Source organism: Jaculus jaculus, chromosome X, assembly GCF_020740685.1.
Source record: "Jaculus jaculus isolate mJacJac1 chromosome X, mJacJac1.mat.Y.cur, whole genome shotgun sequence".
In the NCBI taxonomy this organism is placed as follows: Eukaryota; Metazoa; Chordata; class Mammalia; order Rodentia; family Dipodidae; genus Jaculus; species Jaculus jaculus.
Genome location: NC_059125.1, coordinates 53,767,396 through 53,780,514, shown reverse-complemented (window position 1 = coordinate 53,780,514; position 13,119 = coordinate 53,767,396). Strand labels below are relative to the sequence as shown.

At 37.5% G+C, this 13,119-nt stretch overlaps 1 protein-coding gene across 3 annotated transcripts in view; it reads left to right on the top strand.

The window, feature by feature from the left end:
- Rragb (Ras related GTP binding B) overlaps positions 1 to 11,083 on the top strand; it is a 37,799-nt gene extending 26,716 nt beyond the window's left edge. For all 3 annotated transcript variants that reach the window (XM_045141097.1, XM_004670048.2, XM_004670047.2), the window contains 3 exons: positions 2,808 to 2,899; positions 9,571 to 9,686; positions 10,546 to 11,083. In XM_045141097.1, coding sequence (XP_044997032.1) covers positions 2,808 to 2,899; positions 9,571 to 9,686; positions 10,546 to 10,643 — 306 coding nt within the window. In that variant the 3' untranslated portion in view covers positions 10,644 to 11,083. The remainder of the gene's footprint in view (positions 1 to 2,807; positions 2,900 to 9,570; positions 9,687 to 10,545) is intronic.
- The last annotated feature ends 2,036 nt before the right edge of the window (positions 11,084 to 13,119 follow it).

The following is a 13,119-nucleotide window of genomic DNA, read 5'->3' as shown; positions in this document are numbered from 1 at the left end:
ATCCACATATGAGAGAGAACATGTGGCACTTGGCTTTCTGGGCCTGGGTTACCTCACTTAGTATAATCCTTTCCAGGTCCATCCATTTTTCTGAAAAATTCATAACTTCATTTTTCTTTACCGCTGAGTAGAACTCCATTGTATAAATGTGCCACATCTTCATTATCCACTCATCAGTTGAGGGACATCTAGGCTGGTTCCATTTCCCAGCTATTATAAATTGAGCAGTAATAAACATGGTTGAGCACATACTTCTAAGGAAATGAGATGATTCCTTTGGATATATGCCTAGGAGTGCTATAGCTGGGTCTAGATAACTATTTTTTTTTAATATAAAGGATACCTATTACCTATTGACTCTATGAAATACAGGGTATTTTCCCTTGAAGAAAATTCTTCCTACCCTTTTCTCAAAATTACTTAGTGAGCCAGGCGTGGTGGTACACACCTTTAATCCCAGCATCTGGGAGGTAGAGGTAGGAAGATTGCCATGAGTTCGAGGCCACTCTGAGACTATATAGTGAATTCCATGTCAGCCTGGGCTATGGTGAAACCCTACCTTGAAAAGTCAAAAAGAAAAAAGAAAAAGAAAAATACTGAGTTGAAAACTTTTGATAGAGAGAAGATATAATGACCAACTCGATGACATATGAAAGAGTTCATATGGAGAAGTAGAGGCATGTTGGTACTTTACTATTCTTATAAATTGAACTTGGCAAATATACTAGAGCCTGTTATATGTAAACTGTGACTTGGAGGTGCAAAACCCCATATTACATGTATAAATAAATTTTCATATAGCAGTGATCAAAAACTAATTTGAGGTGTCAGGGTACATATTGTCCAATTTTAATCAATATAACTCTAAAAGCCACTCCCAGTCAAAAATTAGTTTCTGGGGCTGGAGAGATGGCTTAGAGGTTAAGGCGCTTGCCTACAAAGTCTAACAACCAGAGTTCAGTAACCTAGTACCCACATAAAGCCATATGCACAAAGTGGTACATGTGTTTTGAGTTTGTTTGCAGTAGCTGGAGGCCCTGTCTGGAGTTTGTTTGCAGTAGCTGGAGGCCCTGGTGCACCCATTCTGTCTGTCTGTCTCCCTTCTATCTCCCTCTGCTTGCAAATATATAAATAAAAATCTTTGTAAAAAATTAGTTTCTGAACTTTATCAATGCTGAATGATTTATATATATTTCTTCATCTTTCTGAGTTTTTCTTCCATCTATAAAAACAGATAATATTTATATCATAGGTTGATCATACAAAATAAAATGGGACAAGTTTTTATTGAGCACTCAGCACAAACCATGACATTTAATTGACACACAATTAAACATTGGCTCTTCTGCTAGTATGGAAACAGAGGACAGATAATCTAAAGTATAATTTTACCCCTCCCTTCATGGAAACACTGTAACCATAGACATATTTGGGAGCCAATGTTACCTCTAGCTAGTACAGCTGAGGGCAGTTCTAAGTAGTATTTTTCTATGTTAACCCACTGGCATGGGTTACTTGTTTAGAATTACTATTCAGTCCTTTTTTTTTTTTTTCAAGCTGCGGTAAGTAGCAAAAAGGAACTAAGCTATTCTGTCTGTCTTGATGTAAGTGACATAACAAAATCCTGCTTCAGCAGTATTCCTCTGCCACATTTCTTGCACATGATCATGGAGAGATAGCCTAATATAAGCTCCCTATTCATAACAGTTTTTCTTCCTCTTGAAGAGCAGGTTGAAATATGATTGACAGTTTTTACTGAAGGACGTTAAGTAAAGCAAGATATACCTGTTCTGTTATTGGGATAAGGATTGTATTTCAAATGTTTCTCCTTGTTTCAAGACATTTTCCTGTGAATTTTCCTCTGATTAAGTGATACTATTTTTCTGCTAATAGAAATTTTGCATCTTATCGTTAGCCTTTAGGGTACTTAGTTTTATTAAAATTGGAAAATCTTTTCCTTTTAAAATATTTATTTAAGAGAGTATGTGCACAAAAGTGCCTCCTGCTGCTGCAAATGAACTATCGACACATGCACCACTTTGTGCATCTGACTTTACATGGGCACTGGGAAATCAAACGTAGGCTGGCAGGATTTGCAAGCAAGCACCTTTAACCACTGAGCCATCTCTCTAGTCTTTTTGGTTTTGATTTATACTAATTTAAATGAAAGACCATCTTGTGAAATACTGTAGTGAGTGAGGTGAACCTTTACTGATTGATGTTATTGAGAAAGAACACTAGTGAACCAGAGTAGTCACGTTATATGACTTAGGATGGAGTTATATCCTGATAAACCCATTATAAGTTAGAAAAGCATTTAATACACTTAAACTATCAAGAATCTTATCTCAGTAGTGTGAGTACAGTGAGAACTAGCAGTTGGTTATCCTTGTAATCTTGTGGCTCACATGTAGATTATGGCTCACTGCTACTGCTTAGCATTATAAGAGTATCAGAGCCTGGGAAAGTCTGAAATGTGGTTTCTCCTGTTAACTGCTTACTCACTATTGTAAATGCAGAAATCATACCCTTATTAATGATCGCCTGTAGAGAATACATAAACAATTCTACAACTAAATGATACTGGATAGATAATCCAGATGAATGGTGAAATAACAAACAATGTTGACAGGGATATGGGTCACAGGAGAAGAAACAGTAAGTCAGGTGATAAGCCTGCCATTTGAGGGGCCATCATCTTGGCCAAAACCAAGGTGACCAAAAAAGTGATAGATGTCTGTTTTAATTAGTAACAGAGTGATAAAAGTATTTTGTGTAAATTCAAAGGACAATGTTCTCCTTCTCAGGTGATTTCTCATTATCAGTGTAAAGAACAGCGTGATGCCCATAGATTTGAGAAAATCAGCAACATTATTAAACAGTTCAAGCTGAGCTGCAGGTAAGAGATCTTATATATGTGCTCTATGAATTTCTGGGAAATTTTTTCAATCACTTTGGAGAAGTTAAGGTAACTACAGTTAAAGAAGTAACTATAGTTGTCTGTACATCTATGATCACAATAGTTGCTTTAATGAAAAAGAAAGTTAAACTCTTAGGGAGTCTGTAGTTGACTGAAGTGTAGGTTAGTATCCTTTAATGCAAACTCAGTATGCTTATACTTTTGAAGCTGAAAAGTAATTTGACATTTAGAGTAGTGTGCTTCATAAGAATTGCAGAGAGAGCATGTTAGTAAATCTAGAAATTTTAAACAAATGAGAATACAGATCTGTCATTTATGCAAACTTAACTGGTGCAGAAGCATGTTTAGCATTCAAGAGGAGTGTGCTTTCCAAATGTTAATACCATGTGGGAAGAAAAAAACAAAACAAAACATAGAACATCCAAGATCATTTGGAAAGGAAGGAGGTAGAGTTTGTGATGTGGTAAAGGAAAGGGTAGGATAGAAAAGAATAGATGCTATCACTAAGACAGAAAAAGTAGAATAACACACAGGGTGTGGTGAGACAACAAAGAACGATAAAAAAAAAAGAGTGATGCAGAGCAAAGAATTCTAAAATATCTACCACAAATGTGGTCTTCTGGATATGACAAGTTCGCTACACTCATGGACTTACAGCAGATGTGATTTTCTACACATGATTGAGCCTGTCAGTATTTCATCACAGAAGAGGGATGGTTGTGTGAGACCCTACACCTCCCAGAGCAAATAGTAAAACTGGCGCTTGTTCAGAGAGAAGTCATGCCTCTTAGGGGTATAACCACTAGAAGTTTGCCCACTCTCCAGTAAATACCTTCTACCTATGATTAAGTAAGAGACCCCAGTTTAAATCAGTGGGTCAAAAAAGAAATAGACAAGGCATGGAAATAGGATGGGTATCTATTGGGAAGAAGAAGGGTTTTAGAGAGAAAGGAAGGAAAAAGAGAGATGGTAAATGGGGGGGTGAGATTTAAAAATACTGCATACATGTATGGAAATATTAAAAATTTGAAATAATTTAAAAAATCCTCTGCAGGAAAAATGGCAAAAAAGTAGCCAGCCACCAACTGATGCCTAGATGTACTACACTGTCCTCCCCAGACTGGAGTCAGTGGTAATCACTAGGGAGGAGCTGTCTCCTCCTGGGCCTGGGTATGATAGTAACAGCCATCAGGAAACACACTGAGCAGGCTCTGGACACACTAGAAGAAGCTGGGTACATAATGGATAGACAGCCTACCAGAGCAGCACTTGCCATGGATGTTGGCATAAAAGCTCAGTGAGGCAACCAGTCCCTGAGATTCTCCATGAGAGCAGAGCCATGGAGTGACTAACCTAAAACAAGTAGAAAGCACCACCCTTGCCACTGCCTGGGCAAGTGACAATATGGTAATACAAGAAGCGTGCTGAAACTGGCACAGAATCATGAATAGAATACAAGTGTAAGAAGTATCGGGCATTGACAAAGGTGGATTATAGGCAAGACAAAAAGAACAGCAACGCAAATGTAGGCCCTCCTGCCATGCCTTCTTAGAAAGCTTCTGGCACTCAAGGCCCCACATGGAAAGTGATGGGGAAAAACTATAAAATAGGTTTTAGCTGACAGCTATGGCATTTCAGACCAGGCAGTGCCTACAGAAAGTTCAGTCTGACATAAAAACATCCTTCAGCAGGGAGGATATACCTATCTAACTTGCTTGGATTATAGACTAGCAGTCCCCTCTTTATTTATACAGCCTGCTACAAGAGACACCCAAAGAGGTGAAGGAAGCTACATTCATCCCAACAGAAAGAAATATTGACTGATACTATAATGGTCATGGTTTCATTTTACTTTTATCATTTAATTTTAAATGTACACATTTGTATTTCAGTTGTTTCATAGTTTAGTTTTATATCTTGCCAGAATATCCTTTTACAAGGATCCTTTTCTGTACCTATTTTATATTTTCTCTATTATTTCTCATATCTGTAGCCCATATAAATTCCCTTTTATTCACTTCATTCCCATTTTTCCATATTTCACACATTCCCTTCTGTTTTTAGTTGCTTTCTTTTGTTTGTTTGTTTTTTCAAGTTGGTGTCTCACTCTGGCCCAGGCTGACCTGGGATTCACTGTGTAGTCTCAGGCTGGCATCAAATTCACCTCTGCCTCCCAAGTGCTGGAATTAAAGGCATATACTACCACGCCTGGATATTTTTAGTTCTTAATTGATAACTTTAGTTCTGAAAACATATAGACTACATTTTTCTAAGAGTACCCTAGTTCCTGATTCACAAACACTGGAGGGAGCAGAAGTGAAATATATAAATGTCTTTTACTATCTAGTTACAGCAGGATTACTATCATGTCATTGTTTCTGTTCTTGTGATTATTTTTTTTTTCCTAAATAGTATAAACCAAAGTTGAACATAACTCAGTAGGACTCACTCACGTAAAATAAACCAAAACAATAAGAAAAAGGAACAGTAAAAACAGGAGGACACATCTGTGCCAGCAGATACACACAAAACACAACAAAGAAACACAAAAATGAAACTGGAGGGCTGGAAAGATGACATAGTGGTTAAGGTATTTGCCTGTGAAGCCTAAGGATCCAGGTTCAATTCTCCAATACCCATGAAAGCCAGGTGTACAATGGGGAGTATACACTTGGAGTTCATTTGCAGTGGCTGGAGGCCCTGGTGTACCCATTCTCTCTCTCTCTCAAATAAATAAAGAAAAAAATATAAAGAATCACTATAACATCTATTATTATTTTTATTTTCCAGTTTTGAAGATTTTTGAATTTAAATAAATAAATTTAAATAAATTCAAAATTCTTCAAAACTGGAAAATAAAAATAATGAAATATCTGAAATGCTAGGAAACTATTCTAGTCTCTAAACAGACATAGTCAAAGAATACAGGTCAACCTATCAAGCAAATGGAAACCAAAAACAGGCTGGCAAAACCATTGTGATATCTGATGAAGTATATACTTCAACCCAAAATTCATCAGAAGAGATAAAGTAGGGACATTACATGGTGTAAAAGTAATAAAAATAAATATTGGGGTAGAGAAATGGTTTAGTGGTTAAGGTGCTTGCCTGAGCAATGTTTGACTCTCTAGGTCCCACATAAGCCAGATGCACAAGGTGATGCAAGTGTGCAAAGTTGCACATGTGCACAGGTGGCACACACATCTGGAGTTTGTTTACAATGGCTGGAGGCCCTGGAACACTAATACTGTCTCTCTCTGTCATTAAGAATAAAGAAATACAAAAAATAAAAAAATTTTAAAAAACCAAAAGGAAACAAGCCGGGCATGGTGGCACACGCCTTTAATCCCAGCAATCAGGAGGCAAAGGTAGGAGGATTGCCATGTGTTTGAGGCCACCCAAAGACCAAAGGAAGAGTGTGAGAAATTCTATTCCATGTGACTCAGCCTGTGTGCTAGGAGGCATTAGATAGAAAGGCCCTAACTTCAGGAGGCATTGGGTTTCCATGGCAACCAGGAGGGAAGGATGTTCTACTGCTGTTCATAGCTGGAATATGGGTTAGGGTGAGGCAGGAAGAAAGGCACACAGATTAAAAAAAAAAAAAAGAGTACAGTTATGATTCAAGTTTGCCTCAGCTTGAGCAGCAAAGAAGCTTGGCTTACTCATCTGGCCTTGGTCTCAGGCAGCATGGGGAATCTTTGACCACACCATTGTTGTAACACATGGTAATATAGAGAATGATTCATCAAGAAGAGAAAACAATTGAAAGTACACATTAAAAATCAGATCAGAAAAATCAGCTCTCAAAGAACAAGAACAAGCAGTAGATTGCAAGAATCAATAAAAATGAAGGTATAAGCTAATGAAATGGAGAGTAGAACAGCATGTAGAATCAATCAGAAAATAAAACTGATTGTTTGTAAGGATAAACATGATTAACAAACCACTAGCCAAACTAAAGAGAGAAGAGCCAAATTAATAGAATTAGAGATTCAAATGGTGATGCTACAGCAGATTTGAAGGAAATCTAGGGGATTATTAGGGATTGTTTTTAATATACTCCAAAAATGTGGAGAATCTGGAAAAAAATGGATAAACTCCTAAAGACTTAGGACTTACCTAAATTAAATCAAGAAGCCACAATCCAGTATCATACAATGAGATTGAGGTAGTCATTAAACGTCTTCCCCCAAAGACAAGTCCAAAATCAATTGGTTTCACTACCAAATTGTACCAAAACTTTAAGAAAGAGCTATCCCCAATCTTTCTCAACCTGTTACACAAAATGCAAAGGGAAGGGATGCTACCAAGCCAGTTTTATGAAACCAGCATCACCCTGATACCAAAAGCAGGTTTGGGCAAAAGAATACTCTAAACCAATTTTTTTCTGATGAACATATACACAAATATGTTGAACAAAATACTTGCAAACTGTATTGAAGAACACATTAAGAAGAATGTACACCATGACTGTTGCAGTCATGTTCGCATTGCTGGTAGAAATCACCCAACCAAGAGCAGCTTGTGGGAAAAAGAGGTTTATCCTGGCTTACAGGCTCAAGGGGGAAGCTCCACGATGGCAGCAAAAAATGATAGTATGAGCAGAGGGTGGATATCACACCCTGGCCAACATCAGGTGGACCAGAGCAACAGGAGAGTGTGCCAAACATTGGCATGGGGAAACTGGTTATAACACCCACAAGCCCACCCCCAACAATATACTCTCTCCAGGAGGTGTTAATTCCCAAATCTCCATCAGCTGGGAACCTAGCATTCAGAACACCTAAGTTTATGGGGGACACCTGACTCAAACCACCACAATGACCAAGTTGGTTTCTTTCCAGTGATGCAAGGTTAATTTCTAAAGACAGTCAATATATATAATATAGCATATAAGTGGACTTAAGGATAAAAAGGTTTTGATAAGGTTCCATAACACATGATAATGGCCCTGAAGGAATTAGGAATAAAAGCAACATATCAATACAATAAAGACTACATATGGGGCTGGAGAGATGGCTTAGTGGTTAAGCACTTGCCTGTGAAGCCTAAGGACCCCGGTTCGAGGCTCGGTTCCCCAGGTCCCACGTTAGCCAGATGCATAAGGGGGCACACGTGTCTGGAGTTCATTTGCAGAGGCTGGAAGCCCTGGCACGCCCATTCTCTCTCTCTCCCTCTATCTGTCTTTCTCTCTGTGTCTGTCGCTCTCAAATAAATAAATAAATAAATAAGTTAAAAAAAATTTAAAAAGACTACATATGGTCAATATTACACAAATTGGGGAAAAAAGAAAGCATTTCCCTCAAAGTCAGGAATAAGAAAAGGGTGTCCATTCTCTCCCTTCTTATTCAGTACAGTGCTCATAATCTTAGCTAGTCCAATAAAATAAGAGAAAGAAATAAAAAGATATATAAGGGACTAGAGAGATGGCTCAGTGGTTAAAGTGCTTGCCTTCAAAGACTAATGACCTGGGTTCCATTCCCCAGTGCCCATGTAAAGCTGGATGCACAAAATGGTGCATGCATCTGGAATAGGTTTGCAATGACTAGAGGCCCTGACATGCCCATTCTTTTTCATTCATTCTCTCTATCTCTGTGTCTTTGATTTTAAATAAATAAAAAATATATATTTTTTTAAATGGCCAAGACATTATTTTATTATTTGAGATTAGGTTTACAAAGCCATGAACTAAAAATTTTATAATGCCTACTGATTATACTTCAGACTTGAGTATATCAGTGCAAATTAACTACCTAGGCAATATTTCGTGAAATGCAGTAGAATAAGAAAACTAAGTTTTATGCCCAATTAATAGTATAAAAAGTGTGATTATGAGTTATAATAACTATATATTATTTATAATATATTTTATGAGATTCCTATGAAATCTATTACTTGAATAAGAAATTTAAGCCAGTTATCGTGGCACACACCAGAAGCAAACTGCAGAAGAGTTGGAGGGAAGGCGATCAGGCATTCTCAACCATCCTGGGATACACAATAAATAAAATATTTTAATAGATAAGCCTACCTATGCCTTTAATCCTAGCACTCAGAGGTAGGAGGATCACCATGAGTTCAAGACCACTCTGAGACTACATAGTGAATTCCTGGTCAGTCTGGGGTAGAGTGAGAACCTACCTCGAAAAACCAACCAACCTAGGCGGGCGTGGTGGCGCGCACCTTTAATCCCAGCACTCGAGAGGCAGAGGTAGGAGGATCACCATGAGTTCGAGGCCACCCTGAGACTCCATAGTGAATTCCAGGTCGGCCTGGGCTAGAGTGAGACCCTACCTCGGGAAAAAAAAGAAAAAAAAAAGAATGAGGCCTAAGGGGGTCTGAGACTGCTGAGTTCAGTTGCCAGAACCCACATAAATAGCTGGATATGGCCATGCATGTTTGTAACCCCAGTCCTGTGGGAGCAGAGACCTGAGAATCATTGGGGCCAAAGCTCTGGAATCAGTGAAGAGACTCCATCTCAAGGAAACAAGCAGGTAAGAAATGGAAGAAACACCCAATGTTCTCCTCTGGACTTGAATGTTGTATCTGCACACACACCACACATACACATCGCGTCACATATACTACTGCACACACAGCTTCTTTTAATATTTTATTTCCTTTAACCATTTTTCTCCTTTCTCCCATAGCAAGCTGGCTGCCTCTTTTCAGAGCATGGAAGTGAGGAACTCTAATTTTGCTGCTTTCATTGACATATTTACATCCAACACTTATGTCATGGTCGTGATGTCTGATCCATCCATTCGTAAGTTTAAACTTAGCTGGCATAGTTTCAAAGTCACATAATTTTTAAACAAATGCTCTAGAGATAGTATTTTATTGGATACTTAGAAATTATTCTATAGTGGGGATAGTTGTACAATAATATGACAGTACTTAATCCCACTGAGCTATATATACATTTAAAAATGGTAAGCATGGTAAATTTTATGTTATATATTTTATTAGTTAATTATTAGTACTAGTAGTGAAAAGTTTTCTTTTAATTTAATAGGCTTATATGTTGGAGCTGAAAATAACTTATTCTCTAGAACATTTTACTTTTCTTCATGGGAACTTCAGAATGCAAGTTATTAAATCCAGGAGTTTTAAAGAAAAGAGATTCTAGATCCATGAATTTTTAAAGGACTTGCCCATATAACCTCTAAGCTATTAATCCATTTTATACATTACTGTATATTCCATAGCCCCATGATTCTGTTAATGGGCATGAAAGAAATATTTTGCTATTTCTATATCATAATAGCATTTCTGTTACAACCATTAGAATATAAGTTTCATAATAATTTAAGTTTGTGGGAATAAACTTGATATATCTCTGTTCTCCTGGCTTTATCTACTTTAGATTCAAAGGTAACATGATACTTGGTGTTATTCTATTAGCCCCAACCAAAACTTTGAAATTTTGCGTTTAGGATATGAGCAAATCTTCTGCTTCTTCGGAAATATTGAACCTTGGTAACTTGGGATCTCCTGCTCCTGTATGTTCTCTGTGACATACATTGAATGATTTGGCTCTTTTTGGTTTATTTGTTTTTACTAGTCAGACATTCTTTTGGCTACCCTTCTTACTCTGTTGGGTGTTTCCCCACCCCCACCCTTAGCTTCTGCAGCTACTCTGATCAACATCCGCAATGCCAGGAAACACTTTGAAAAGCTGGAGAGAGTGGATGGACCAAAACAGTGTCTTCTCATGCGCTAAACATTGCTGAATATTGTTTCACACAAAAAAATTAAAACACTGTTTCTTAGTTAATTTTAATGTTGTATTCATGTATGTAGACTCTGAAATATTGTGATGCTTACCACTTCTGTATTTTTTCTCTACTCCCCAGTCTTAACGTTTAACCTTGAATGCTATTTACTCAAATAGCCAGTGAGGAGTTAGAAGATGAGGTGTCCATGAAGGTGGTGTAACGTAAACGTAGGTGATATATGTAAGTGTTCTGATGACATGATTCTAATGGTGTTTAAATGTTCTGATAACCTGCTTCAAATAGTTGTGTATGCCAAAGCCTTTCCCAGCATCCTCTTGTATTACTTATCAAATACCCACCTGTAAGTTTGGAGTATTACTATTGCTCAGCATGAATTAAAAAAAAATTCTTTAACTCAGCCAGGCATGATGGCTCATACCTGTAATCCCAGCACTTGGGAGGCAGAGACAGGAGGATCGCTGCAAGTTTGAGGCCAGCCTGGTCTGCATAGCAAGTTCCAGGCCAGCCAGGGTTATATATAGCAAGATTTTGTCTCAAAAAAGGAGTGTGTGTGTGTGTTTGTGTGTATGTATGTATGTATGCCTGTATGTGTGTATATGTACACACACATTCATTCCTTAACTTCAGTTGTAAATAAAGTTTTCCTGTTAGGGATTTCAGTGTCTGGTTTTTTTTTCTCGTATATTCAATTTTGCACTAAAAAATAGCAAAGAACTTTCAGTTATCCTAGTGAAGGAGAACTGCTAACTAGGAAGCGGTACTAGAACTAGATCATTACCCTAAAGCCAGGGGGAAGAGCTGAGATGTCTGATATGTAAATGTAGTAGGAAATAGAAAAGCATTGAGGAGTTTGAGCAGGAAAATTAATCTCTACTATATGAACTGACAGCAGTTGGAAAAGTTCTGTTAGTAATCCAGGGCTGTAGGTATGGTTTAGCAGTTAAAGCAATTGTCTGTGAAGCCTAATGACCCAGGCTCAATTTCCCAGAACCCATGTAAGCCAAATGCACATGATGGCACATGTATCTGGAGCTCATTTGCAGTGGCTAGAGGCCCCAGAGTGCCCATCCACACTTACTCTCTCATAAATAAATAAAAATGGTATATTTTAATAAATCATCCAGGGGCTGGAGAGATAGCTTAGCAGTTAAGTGCTTGCCTGTGAAGCCTAAGGACCCTGGTTCAAGGCTCAATTCTCTAGGACCCATGGTAGCCAGATGCACAAGGGGGCGCACATGTCTGGAGTTTGTTTGCAGTGGCTGGAGGCCCTGGCGTGCCCATTCTCTCTCTCTCTCTCTCTCTCTCTCTCTCTGCCTCTTTCTCTCTCTGTTGCTCTCAAATAAGTAAATAAAAATAAAAGAAAATAACATAACAAGTAAACTGGCTTTGGTGGTCCATGCCTGTGTTCACAGTACTCTGAAGGTGGAGGCTGAAGAATCAGAAGTTCAAAGTCAGCCTCTGCTACATAGTGAATTCAAGGCCAGCCTAGGATACCTGAGAAACTATCTCAAAATAAAACAAAATACAACAACAAAAAAATAATAATCCAGGCCTGAGTTTTCTGGATTAGATGTCTGTTCTAAGGAAGCATCTAAAGAATAAATGAATATAGGTGGTTGGAAAATAGAGTTTATAATATGAAAACCTTTGAGGTCTAGCAGTGGTTAATATTTTACATATTCTTTAACACCCAGTGGGATGTATCTTCATTATTCTAATGAAGCATGATGAAACCTTTTATTCAAGTTGAGAGTTTACATTTAATTTTAATTTAAGTGCTGTGAACTGAGAAATAGTGCTTAAGAACATTAACTAGAATTAGTGTAGGCCCTAACCACTTCTCAGTTTCCATTGACAGGATAATAGAACACAAGAAACATATAGGGAACCTATAGCACAGTATACTTGTCTCATTTCTCCTGTCTCCCTGTCATAAAGAAACTTCTTCCAGACAATTAGTTTTTTGCCTTTCCTTATCTTAGTTTGTTATTCTTGGCTGAGGAAAATTAAGTTTCCACCGAGTATACAAATGAGCATACATATTTTTAGGTAGCCTAGGTCAAAAAAACCTCATGGAACTAATTTCATCAACAGTTGTATTAATATATAGAAGAGTTTTAGGTAGATATTCCAGATTTCTTTATTCAGTTAGCATATAGAAAAATAAAAAAGAACAAATGAGTAGGAATCAGTTCTGGGACTAATATCAGTCATGATTTGGCATGTTTTCATTGTCTTTGTTATTTAGGATGAGATTTAGAAGGAAATACTCAAAAGATTTAAGTAGATACTTATAGATACTGATATTAGGCTAGCATAGAAATCTTGAAGATACATCCTTATTCTGTTTACCTTTGGTTTGATCTTTGCTCATATTCTAGTTATAACTTACATTTGGGGATGGCATTGCAAGGTTAGAAAAATTAGATCATATGTGACTTAATCTTTCTTATGATGGCG